The 12599-nt window shown below is 41.3% G+C and overlaps 2 protein-coding genes across 2 annotated transcripts; one reads left to right on the plus strand and one right to left on the minus strand.

Moving 5' to 3' along the window:
- Positions 1-983: 983 nt before the first annotated feature.
- Positions 984-6792, minus strand: LOC128214852 (uncharacterized). The gene is made up of 4 exons (XM_052921533.1): positions 6402-6792; positions 5052-6118; positions 2163-2317; positions 984-1841 (listed from the first exon to the last, which is right to left on the minus strand). The coding sequence occupies exons 1-4, from the start codon at positions 6623-6625 to the stop codon at positions 1074-1076; spliced, it is 2214 nt and encodes a 737-aa protein (XP_052777493.1). The 5' UTR covers positions 6626-6792; the 3' UTR covers positions 984-1073.
- Positions 6793-9063: 2271 nt separating this feature from the next.
- On the plus strand, positions 9064-12216 carry LOC128214690 (E3 ubiquitin-protein ligase TRIM71-like). The gene is made up of 2 exons (XM_052921308.1): positions 9064-10456; positions 11087-12216. Exons 1-2 carry the CDS (start codon positions 9184-9186, stop codon positions 11998-12000), a joined length of 2187 nt encoding a protein of 728 aa, XP_052777268.1. The 5' UTR covers positions 9064-9183; the 3' UTR covers positions 12001-12216.
- Positions 12217-12599: the final 383 nt, after the last annotated feature.

Consider the following 12599-nt stretch of genomic DNA (forward strand, 5'->3'; position numbering starts at 1 on the left):
GGCTATACTGGTGTATTATATGTTTGACTACTGGGCTATACTGGTGTATTATATGTTTGACTACTGGGCTATATTGGTGTATTATATGTTTGACTACTGGGCTATACTAGTGTATTATATGTTTGACTACTGGGCTATACTGGTGTATTATATGTTTGACTACTGGGCTATACTGGTGTATTATAGGTATTGACTACTGGGATATACTGGTGTATTATATGTTTGACTACTGGGCTATACTGGTGTATAATATGTTTGACTACTGGGCTATATTGGTGTATTATAGGTATTGACTGCTGGGCTATACTGGTGAATTATAGGTTTGACTACTGGGCTATACTGGTGTATTATAGGTTTGACTACTGGGCTATACTGGTGTATTATATGTTTGACTACTGGGCTATACTGGTGTATTATAGGTTTGACTACTGGGCTATACTGGTAGATTATAGGTATTGACTACTGGGCTATACTGGTTTATTATAGGTATTGACTACTGGGCTATACTGGTGTATTATAGGTATTGACTACTGGGCTATACTGGTGTATTATAGGTATTGATTTCATGATTAACTGCTTACTATAATTCATGCAAGTCTTGTTTAAACTTGTACTGTACGGACAATCATGTGATCGACAATGATAATCAGAGTTGCGAAACTAGTAGGTCATTTTCGGCTGGGCCAGAAATCCAATATTCCATTTTATACCTGGCGTTTAGATGAACAATAGGAGCTTTTGAATTAATTTGAATGCTGTCTTTTGCTGTCATATGAGAGAATTATTTTAACACAAATGATCGCGCTTTTCTGTCTCTAAGTAATTTAATGCTGACTGATGGAGTTGTCACCTCAAATGCAATAATTTTATATAATACAGGCTTGTCTCTGTACATAGCATTGCTTTATGAAAGTTGTTATCTTGTAGAAAAGAAACAGAACATGTGTTTGTCTGCAATGACTGAGTAAGGAGACGACACAACATATAGAATCGTATTTAATTGCAATACCGTATTTTAACACTTATTATATTACACGCATAAACTTAATACTTTATATCTGATAGACCTACAATCACAGTTTATAGTTAAGCACGTGCACTTTGCTCCAGTCTCCAACCCAGATTGTGTCCTTCCGGTCTATCGCTACGGCGGTGGGCTTGTGCATAGCGTAAGTGGATGGTATGGGCACGCCCTTACAATCCAGAATGTACAGCGTATCATCCCTGCACGCCGATAGGTAGATAAGCCCGTGGCTGTCGCTCGCCACTCCGTCCGCTGATGTGGACGTCTGGTACCGATACTTCAGTTCTCCATTTTCTCCGATGATGTAGTAGAGAGCAGAAATGCCGGTGGACACGATGTACTCATCGTTTATTGTGTGACAGATGCGGAACAGACTAACGCCCTTAGTTCCAACATCGACTAGAATCTCTTTAACTGGTTTGCCCTGCATAGAATACACGTATATCTTAGAGACCGCAGCCTCCCGGAGACAGGCTATCGGCACATCGTTGCCGCAGCTTATAATGTAGTTGTCGTCCTTAGAAACAGTTAAACCACGCAAGTAAAGATCGGCCCTTGCAAACACAGTCAGTTTACCACCATGAAGTTTCCGTATCACTTTCCCGTTCACTTCCGTGAAGAATATCTTGTCGGTTAGTCCGTCGACCATGTCGTCAACGTCAAAATGTAACGTCTCGCTCTGTATGAGCTGTCCGTCGGCGGCGTGACGGTGTATCTTATTACGGAAGCCGTTACACACCCAAACAGTGCCATCAGATAGCGGCGCCAGAGCCGTCGTGCTCTTGTACTGTATGTCGCTGTTGAACGTGCTCTGCATCTACGATGATAAATTAAAATGAATAACTTGTTTGTGTCAAAATTTAAACAACATCCAATTTTAATATTCTATTTTCTTTTCTTTCCGTTTTCAAACATGTTATACGGTTCGATGGAAACATGTGAATATTATTCACTTGTTAAAGACCGCAACTTAAGGAAAAAGTAATAATCATATAATCTTACAACATTGAGGGTTTTTTAAGTGATTGATTAAATTTCTTTGATACTAGTAAGACGGACGTCGTCGTCAGGAAATGTAATTAAAAAAAATAAAGCTATCTTTCAAATAAGTCTTAATTATATAATCGTATTAACTAACCTCGAGTTCGACACAGGGAACCTCCTTGACGAGCCCTTGCACGATGGTCTGTAGGCGGCCGAAGAGCTGTCCGGCACTCCGCCCCAGGATGTCCGCTGCCTGGAACACGTACCGCTTCCGCCATTGACGCTCAGCTGTCGGAGACACGTCCGTCTCTTTGACATTAAAAACAAACAATTTGGTCATTGTACACAATCATTAATCGTGCATGCACTGTCAGATAGTAGCGTACTGTGTGCATGCACAGTCAGAACGTAGCGTACTTTGTGCATGCATAGTCAGATAGTAGCGTACTGTGTGCATGTACATTCAGATAGTAGCGTACTGTGTGCATGCATAGTCAGATAGTAGCGTATTGTGTGCATGCACAGTCAGATAATAGCGTACTGTGTACATGCACAGTCAGATAATAGCGTATTGTGTGCATGCTCAGTCAGATAATAGCGTAATGTGTGCATGTACAGTCAGTTACGTGTAGTAGCGTATTGTCTGGGTGCTCAGTCAGATAATAACGTATTGTGTGCATGTACAGTCAGATACATGTAGTAGCGTATTGTCTGGGTGCTCAGTCAGATAATAACGTATTGTGTGCATGTACAGTCAGATACATGTAGTAGCGTATTGTCTGGGTGCTCAGTCAGATAATAGCGTAATGTGTGCATGTACAGTCAGTTACATGTAGTAGCGTATTGTCTGGGTGCACAGTCAGATAATAGCGTATTGTGTGCATGCACAGTCAGTTACATGTAGTAGCGTATTGTCTGGGTGCTCAGTCAGATAATAACGTATTGTGTGCATGTACAGTCAGATACATGTAGTAGCGTATTGTGTGCATGCTCAGTCAGATAATAGCGTATTGTGTGCATGCACAGTCAGATACATGTAGTAGCGTATTGTCTGCCTGCACAGTCAGATAATAACGTATTGTGTGCATGCACAGTCAGGACGTAGCTTAATGTGTGCATTCACAGTCAGAATGTAGCTAACTGTGTGCATGAACAGTCAGAACGTAGCGTATCGGTGCATGCACAGTCAGAACGTAGCGTACGCTGTTTATGCACAGTCAGATAGTAGCGTAATGTGTGCCTGCACAGTCAGAACGTAGCGTACTGTGAGCATGCACAGTCAGATAGATGCGTACTGTGTGCATGTACAGTCAGATGGTAGCGTACTGTGTGCATGCACAGTCATATAGTAGCATACTGTGTGCATGCACAGTAAGATAGTGGCGTACTGCGTGCATGCACAGTCAGATAGAAGCGTACTGTGTGCATGCACAGTCAGATAGAAGCGTACTGTGTGCATGCACAGTCAGATAGAAGCGTACTGTGTGCATGTACAGTCAGATAGAAGCGTTCTGTGTGCATACACAGTCAGATAGGAGCTTACTATGAGCATACACAGTCAGATAGTAGCGTATTGTGTGCATGCAGAGTCAGATAGTAGCGTACTGTGTGCATGCACGGTCAGATAGTAGCGCACTGTGTGCATGTACAGTCAGATAGTAGCGCACTGTGTGTATGCACAGTCAGATAGTAGCGTACTGTGTGCATGCACAGTCAGATAGAAGCGTACTGTGTGCATGCACCGTCATATAGAAGCGTACTCAGTGCATGCACAGTCAGATAGTATCGTACTGTGTGCATGCACAGTCAGATAGAAGCGTATTGTGTGCATGCACATTCAGATAGGAGCGTACTGTGTGCATGCACGTACTGTGTACATGCACAGTCAGATAGAAGCGTTCTGTGTGCATACACAGTCAGATAGGAGCTTACTATGAGCATACACAGTCAGATAGTAGCGTATTGTGTGCATGCACAGTCAGATAGTAGCGTACTGTGTGCATGCACAGTCAGATAGTAGCGCACTGTGTGCATGTACAGTCAGAGAGTAGCGTATTGTTTGCATGCACAGTCAGATAGTAGCATACTGTGTGCATGCACAGTCAGATAGTAGCGTACTGTGTACATGCACAGTCAGATAGAAGCGTACTGTGTACATGCACAGTCAGATAGTAGCGTACTGTGTACATGCACAGTCAGATACATACACTACTACATACGTATATTGGACGATTGCATTTCTTTAAAAAATGCTTTAATAAAAAGATATACACAATAACCGAAAAGACATGTTAGTCGATTGATATCCGGAGGTGTTTTTTTTGTTTTCGTAAAGTTACACATGCGTCTCCTGCAATGTGAACTTTGCCCAGGCAACTGGAAGGGATTCAATTCCAGGGGTCAACCGACTAATGTTCCGTATATAAAAACAAACATTGCGGATCTCTGTTTTAACGATACCGCATTTAGACTCTGCAAAAGTAAGTGTACACCTATTTCGCATGCAGATAAATGATATAAATATAGATGTATTAATTTCGATTCCAATTCTTCTTTGTAAACAAGTATTTTAACTGCAAAAGTATCCGGAAATTTAAAACAAGATGTTGACAAATATTCAAAGTACGTTTGTAAAATATTTCATATATACATCTTCTGGGGGAATACGAATGAACAAGGAGTAAACTTTATAAAGAAATGCATCACTATTGGCAGGGAGGGAAAAGGAAAGGCGTGTTTGTTTCATTTCCCGGATGTTTATATATTCTACTGACACATCCCTAACTCGTCTGATATAAACTATTCAGAAAAAGGCCATATACATAATTGTTGATATAAGATCCCATGCTTTGACAAATATACTGGACAGAACTAAACTGGAAAATGGGTCTTAAAGTACGCGTCGTAATGACGTAGCATAAGAACAAAGTCAATCTCAGTGGCACTGACATGTACAATCTTAAATAATATTAGTAAAATTATGACTAAAGAATGTCTTCTTGTTTATAACCTTGACCTGTTTCAGCTCAAAAACGTAACTTACCATTCATTGCCTTTGTCATTTTGGGGCCTTTGTCGATAATATCAAAGCAGTTTTCAGATTCTAGGTACTTGTTCGCTTCCTCGACATATCCTTGCAGAGCCTTAACGTTTTCCTTGACAATATCCCGGCTTTGTTCCAGTTTCCCCCTGCTCTGTGTGTTCTGACTTCTTATTGTTTTTATCATAGATTTCGATAATTCATCGATAATCCGTTTTGCTTCATTGGCGTGATTTTCTATCTCTGATACCGCGTCGCGCGATTCTTGATCGATCTCAAGTCGTTTAGAGTTTATTTCAGATACTTCGGCGTGAAGTTTTCTTATGTTCGCATTGGTGAGTTTGACTGCTTGCGAGAGGTGCTGTTTTCTGTCCTCGTACACGTCTTCAATCGGCAGTGTTGGGTGTCCCTCGTGATAGAGCAGCTTACAGTCACGGCACATGGCCTTATCACAGTCCTTACAGTGGAATCTCAGCTCTTCCTCCTCGTGGTCGGGGCAACGCAGCCCGAAACCCTTGGGCAGCAGGGATGGCAGAGATATCGAGTCGAACGACTCATCGTCCAGGCCCTTAGCTGTTATGGCAGGAATCGCGTGATCTCCTGCGGTGATGTCCGTAAAACTGCTGGTGTTAAAGTGACTATCAATACGCATGCGTTTCAGAAAGTCTTTGTTACACTTCTCGCAGAAATGTTCTTCGCACGAGTTACATCGGTACTGGGCTAGCCGAGATTCACTACAGACATTACATACGGTTAAAGAAATTGGGGCTAGTTTCCCCTGGTATCTAGCGGTATCTGAGATCGTCTTAGAGAGGGGAAGAAGTATCCCACACTTGCACAGGGGACAGTCACAGCTTGTGCCCCGTCTGAACGATAAGATATGGTCTTCCAGGCATTTCACACAGTAGTTATCAAAACAGGGCGTATTGTTGGGAAACCGGAACCCCTCGGTGCAGACAGAACATTTCATGGAGTTTGGGCGTTTTCGCACGGAGACAGTAACAGGCTTCACAGAGGCAATGGTTGAGACGCTTGGCGCTCGGGCTATATGCGGGCCTCCACTCGGCGGTCTGAAATGCATGTTATTTGAATAACAATAAGGGAAGTGTTCACTGTTTAACGTTACCCTTCCAAAGGTAGCAAGCGATCACCAGTTTGAGATAATGCTTGAGAGCTGTTGTTTGGAAGCTGTTAAACAACATACACCTACGTAGTTTGCCATTGTAAAATATTATACCCAATGCTCTGTAATCTTTGTAGATAAATGTTCATGTATGTGAAAGAATCAATTCAATCAGTTATCAATGAAACATCAGGGAAGCACAAGTATTTTGGTTTGAGGATATTTCTTACCTTGGTCTTAAGGTACTGGTGGAGGGTGGGCGCCGCTGCTTCCGGCCAGACGCGGGACGCCCAAAAAAGGCAGCACTTGGTGGTCGCGACATTAGGATAGAGCTAGGAGGCCTCGAGAACAACACGGAACTTGGTCGTGTTGGGATACCGGAAGTTGGTCTCCGCTCGCTTCTCTTCTCCTCCTCCGACAACTCCAGGAGAGTGTTAAGAAACGTGTCGTTCATATTTGAGTGCGGGCACTTTTCTTGTAAAGTCCACTATCCTTTTAATTATATAAACAGTTGAGTCACAACTAATTAATACATTAATATAACCTGGCGTCTATCAACATATTAAAAGATTAAATTATGTTTAGTGTATCCATAACAAACATCATCTTGATATGAAAATTGATAAAGTAGCGGTATTCAATATATCTTCAATGTCAATGCAGTTGTAACGACGTATTTGTTCAGGGACATTCTGAATGTTACACATAATGTTTGGAGTATCTCGGCTATTGTTTCAGGCGTAAAAGATCTACCTACCAAATCTTTGTTTAATGAATAAACATAACGTCTTTTACAAATACCAAGATGTTGAGATATAACCTCATTAGACAGGGTATTTGCATTCGTTCAATGTATCTCGCCAGTCAGAATATTTCTCAAACAAACCTTGCCTTTCAGTACTTGTGGCATCTTCTTAAACAGCAATGCCACGTGCACGTTATTCTTCTTTCCGGATTTTAGTCCGAAAACATGTATCATTATGCTTCGTCTTTTTACATTATGCTTCAGACAGAAAACGGTTAAAGAAAGCTTATCTTAGAAAGACAGTAATTCATTTAAGGTGCTTGAACGAAACTATTATTTTTTCAGTGCTTGAAAGAAATGTTAACAACTTTAAATGCTATAAAGACATTGTTAATTTGAAGTGTTTGAAATACATTGTAAGCTTAAAGTGCATGAACGAAATTATTAACTATAACTGCTTGAAAAAGCGAGTTAACTTGAAGAGCCTGAAAGAAAATGTGACTTTAGATGCTTGTACGGAAAGGTTAGAATATAATTAATTAAGTCATAGCAGTAACACACATTGTCGAAAACCAGGTGTATCTTTAGACAGTTGGAGTCAAGTTATAACTATCAAGTTTTAACAACATGTGTTGTTGCTGTTGTTGTTGTTGTTGTTGTTGTTGTTGTTGTTGGGTTAAGGCTAGGGTTGGAGTTCCCATCTCTTTTTATTCGTAGGATAACTTGAAATATTTATCTACGTAGTAGTTCCTTACTGTTTCTTTAGAATATGTTTTTTGTCACATGCGAGTTACTGCAATTTCTATACAGTTTCGATTTATTTGTCCAAGTTTCTGGCGCCAAGAAGAGTTGTCATCTCACATCGCATCGCATTGGTACAATGAGTGTCTATGGCTCACTGACTCACTCACTGACTGACTCACTCACTCACTCACAAAATTAACTTTACTATCTACCTTACTCCTACACAATATAGAATGATATAGACTTAAGTATGATTTATTTTGTCTTAAATGATCAAAACAAAAATAAGCATACGTGTACTGTTAATATCATTTAGCGATATTTTAACGTTTTTTTATGCACCAGTCATTTGTAACCACGGCCCCCAGGTCCGGGGGTTTACTGGGGATTGCGGGGAAATGGGCATTGTTTTACCTCACAGGTGGCCCGGCATTGCCGAGTGAATGCGGTGGTTTTATTTTCGCGTCAAAAATAGCGGGGAATTGGTCTTACCTAGGGGACTTTTTGCCAGGTTTTACCAGCAGTTTGTCCCCGCAGAGCGGTGATTTTACCAGGGATTGGCTGGACCGAAAGTCAATGACCCCGCTATTCACCGGACCTGGAGAGGGGTGTGGTTACAATTGACTTGTGTATAACAGGGGGATTTATTGCCACTTAGGTATTAATTGAAAAGTCCATTTCAAAAGGCTTATGCTGTTTCATCTAAATACAATTCATAAGTTTTTTTGTTGGTAACTTGCTTTGTTCATTAACGTCAAATGTGTTTTACTAATTTACCATGCATTAAACTCACAAACGGGTAAGTGTTAAAGGTTAAGTTTATAATGTTAGCTTTTCGCTATCGCCTTAATCCTCATGATGTGTAATATGTGATGTTTCATTATATGAAACAAACTATGCCTTAAGTAATGACATTATAATATCTTGTTTCGAATTTAAGTGTTATTTAGGCCGCTCTTTAATACCTAATGAATACCTCATTATGTACGGATGGAAAACAAGATAACTTTGTTTGTTGAATTTTAAAATGTATGCTACTTTTGAACAAGTATGAAATGTGTAGCATGTATTGAATTTCCTCCTGTCAAATAAGCCATTGTTAAACATCTCTGTTTTGATCTTTTGTTTATCATATACATTTCCGATCCGTTCATTGTTTTTGTAAAGAGACAACAAACGATACATAAACGAAATATCGATGATTTTCCAATGTACCACCTTGATTAGGAATGTAGGATCGTGATCGAGTAGGTTTTTGGGCAGCACACAATGGCAAAACTCCAGTACCTATTGTTTTACTTATTAATAGTATCTTTCGGCGTAAAGAAATCCTACCACAAATCTCTTACGAATTTTCATTAATATCTATCCTATAAGATAGAACAAAATACATTTGTGTCATACCATTTCATATTGTGGGCTAAAGATTAGAGGACGAATGATTCAATTATGAGCATTTGGTGTTGGTAAGCCATTTCCGTGGTGTAAATTGTGATGTGAAGTGGAGTTAATATACTGTGCAGATGGGGTCTTTTCCGCGGCCTAGTTCACAGATGACGCGGTACACGAACCGTGAACAGAAGGCTCTACCATCACGGCCGAGCTCCCAGATGACCAGATACACGGCGAACGATCACTTTATGTATGACCATGACAACTTAAACGACCACGAATTGACGAGGATTGAGCGGCTGGCGCTGTCGCGGCCGATCAGTCAGATGACCCGCTACTCCAGCCCGCCGCCTTACTCTCGGCTCTCAATGGTTAGCCCTACATATCACAGCCACCACTCGCGGGTGTCTATGGTCAGTCCATCGCCGCACACTCCACAGTCACGACCCGCATCTGTCGTATCGAGATATTCTAGAGCAGGGGCCACAACTCCGAATTTCAAACTCACAAAAGGAAATCCCATGAAGTGCAATGTCTGTACGAAGAATCTAGATTATCAATGGGTATTACCTGGCCTGCACAATTTCTGCACGCATTGTCTAGAAGACTACATTCTCCGCCACAGCCGCGGCAAGCACTGCCACTGCCCCATCTGTCGGGCCGGAATCCGCCTCCCGAAAGAAGCGAAGACGCCCAGGAAGAACGGCCGCATGCCACTTAGTCCAAACCTTCTTATATGTGACGTTTGTGATGACAGTCCGGCCTTCTTCAAATGTTCCGAATGTAACGAGTACTTTTGTGAGAAATGTAACAAACTTCATTTAAGGATGAAAATGTCAAAAGATCACCATGTGAATATTATCCCTTCTATACGTGCTGTAAACGACAAACTACGAGTACGGGTATATTGCGACGACCACCAGCATGAAGAAGTTAAGTTCTTCTGTAGAAAGTGTGATGTGCCGATATGTCGGGACTGTAAGGTCATCAGTCACGAGGGTCATCTGACCGAGCCCCTAAAAGAAGCAGTTGATGAGCGAAAACTGCGGGTTTCCTCAGCAATGACCACCGCTAGGGGTCACCTAGCTCGGCTCAAAGCAGAGTCTATCGAGATAAGAAACCGAAAAACGGCACTTGAAGACGAGACCGAGCAAACCACAAATGACATCAAACAACACACTCAGAAGATCAAAGACATCGTGGACGAACACTCCGAGCATCTCATACAGACGGTGCGTCAGCAACACGACGAAAATATCTCCAAGCTTGATAATTGTCTAGAGGCGGTCAGCAATAAAATGGAGAACACGAAGGGCACTCTGGACTCCGCCTCAATACAGATGGACACCTCTAACGACGTCGCCTTCCTCGCCGCTAGTGCAGAGATCATTGAAACCCTTAGAAGTAAGATTATCTAATTATGATAATTTCATCGATATATGTTTAATACAACTACTAAATTGCGGCCGCATTATTTTTCTAGACTCAGATTTGTTCCGTATTTCATCGCTGTAGTAGTAAAAGTAATTACAGAAAGCAGTAAATCAAAAAATTTCAGCTACTAATATTTATTGATAATTTAGAAAGCATAGTTTCTGCCAATAAAATTGCAATTATTAAGTATTGCAACTTTTGCGGGTGTTCAAACGTCCGCCATTTGCCACTCATCCAATACACAATCCCTGTGTAAGATAATGCGCTGACAATGTATCAGCCTATGAGGTTGTATTCTCAGTCAGTTATATGACATGAAATAATACCATAATGATAAGGAAGTGCTCGTTCGCTACGCTCACTCCATCCATTTTTAATAATCAAAATTTTACTTAATGTCACCAAACTATTACAGTCATGAATATTATAAAAATACAGAAATATTTTTTGGTAAGAACATTCATTCATATTTAAATCGACTGCAAAAACACAAACTAACTTGACCATTTCCGTTCCAATAATTAAACGATAATTTATGTATGGCTGTTTATTTAAGATTTGTAGTCGAACCTTTTTGCAAACATCTTGCTATTTTTGCAGCCGCCGACGTGCCATCATTCACGGACAAACTGTGGAGGAAGCGTCACAACTTCCAGAAAGGCGGAATAGACGAGATTTCCCTGCACCAAGCGGTAGGGGAGCTTAAGTTTTTGGCGGAGGGGCTGTTTGTCCCACTTCCGGCAATCGAGCTTCAGCTGTTTTCTAGTTTCGATTGTGACCAGCACTTTCCAAGCGCTACAGCAGTCACCACCCAGTCGGACGGCAGTGCCTGGGTGTGTAACGGCTTCAAAAATAAGATTCAGCGGTTTGATATCAAAGGGAGACTACTACAGGAAGAGACGACGGAGTTTGACATCGACGATATGAGCACCTTGCTGGACGGAACTGTCCTAATGACGGAGTTCGACGGCAAGTGTATACGCAAACTGGCTTCGAAGAATATTGACTCTTACTTTGCCAAGACTGAGCTGTTTCTCCGTGGAATTTGTACGTCGCGTGACGGAACTAATGTCGTTGTTCTCGGAAACGACGTTCCAATCACACAATATAAACAAGTGCGAAACGCTAAGATCTTGATGTTTTCTACCACGGGTCAGCGAATTCGTGAAATAAAAATCAACCGCGGCCTCAGTCTATTTCGTGTCTGTCACACAGTGAACGGAGACTTTGTCGTCTCGTCCGGAATTTCCGGCAAGTATTTGGTAATCAACTCTGAAGGCACGACCAAGTACACTTACACTGCTTCTGGTAGCGCGGACGGCGTGGCCTGTGACGCCCACGGACTTACCATCCTCTCTGACCTGAAGGATGACACCATTCACCTGCTGGACAGCAAGGGGAAACCGCTCCCATTTACTTACACCCTCAATCAGCCGAACGCCGTGGCCGTCGACAACCGGGGATATATCTGGGTCGGCGACCTACACAAGATTCGTATTATGAAATATGTCTGAGGCAAGCTCATCCACGGCCGCATTAGTTATTGTGTTCTCTAACAAAAATGCACTGTCTAAATGGTAATTTTAAAATGTGTGTTTTTAAATGTGTGTGAATACACCCGTTAGTTTTCTTTTCTTATTATACATGTATGTTACTTTATTTAAACAATAATTCTTTTAAGTTATGCGTGTTTTTGTACATTTTATTAGCAATTCAGTAGTAAGACAGTAATAAATGATATTTCAGGTATCACTATGTTTGGCATGTGCTTAGCTTTAGTGTAGGGATACCAATTATGTAAATATTCGTGCTACCGGAACGGCCTCTACCCCTATCGCCTACAGTGGCATTATGGTGGCATTATGGTGGCATACAGGTGACATATCTGTGATTTTATTTTCTCTTTTCCAGATTTAGTTATCTCTAGGTCGTAGCTAGGGATAAAAATGTATATGCCACCGTAGTAAAAATTTGAAGTTTACCATGGCAAACCGTTCAAGATATTCATATTAAGTTTTTTTCACATTTCAACATGCATTATCCGTATTGTTTCTGAAAAAAATAGCATTGGTAAGTCCTTGGGGCAACAGAAGCGAAATATTTAGAGGTCTTG

Source organism: Mya arenaria, chromosome 13 (assembly GCF_026914265.1).
Source record: "Mya arenaria isolate MELC-2E11 chromosome 13, ASM2691426v1".
Classification (NCBI taxonomy): domain Eukaryota; kingdom Metazoa; phylum Mollusca; class Bivalvia; order Myida; family Myidae; genus Mya; species Mya arenaria.

What these genes read in the sequence shown, in the direction of transcription:
- LOC128214690 (XM_052921308.1), top strand. Translation starts at nt 9,184, where the DNA reads ATGGGGTCTTTTCCGCGGCCTAGTTCACAGATGACGCGGTACACGAAC. An exon ending in GATCATTGAAACCCTTAGAA is followed by an intron (nt 10,457 to 11,086) that starts GTAAGATTATCT and finishes CTATTTTTGCAG; the next exon opens with CCGCCGACGTGCCATCATTC.
- LOC128214852 (XM_052921533.1), bottom strand. Translation starts at nt 6,625, where the DNA reads ATGAACGACACGTTTCTTAACACTCTCCTGGAGTTGTCGGAGGAGGAG. An exon ending in AATGACAAAGGCAATGAATG is followed by an intron (nt 2,318 to 5,051) that starts GTAAGTTACGTT and finishes TTAATGTCAAAG; the next exon opens with AGACGGACGTGTCTCCGACA. An exon ending in TTCCCTGTGTCGAACTCGAG is followed by an intron (nt 1,842 to 2,162) that starts GTTAGTTAATAC and finishes TTATCATCGTAG; the next exon opens with ATGCAGAGCACGTTCAACAG.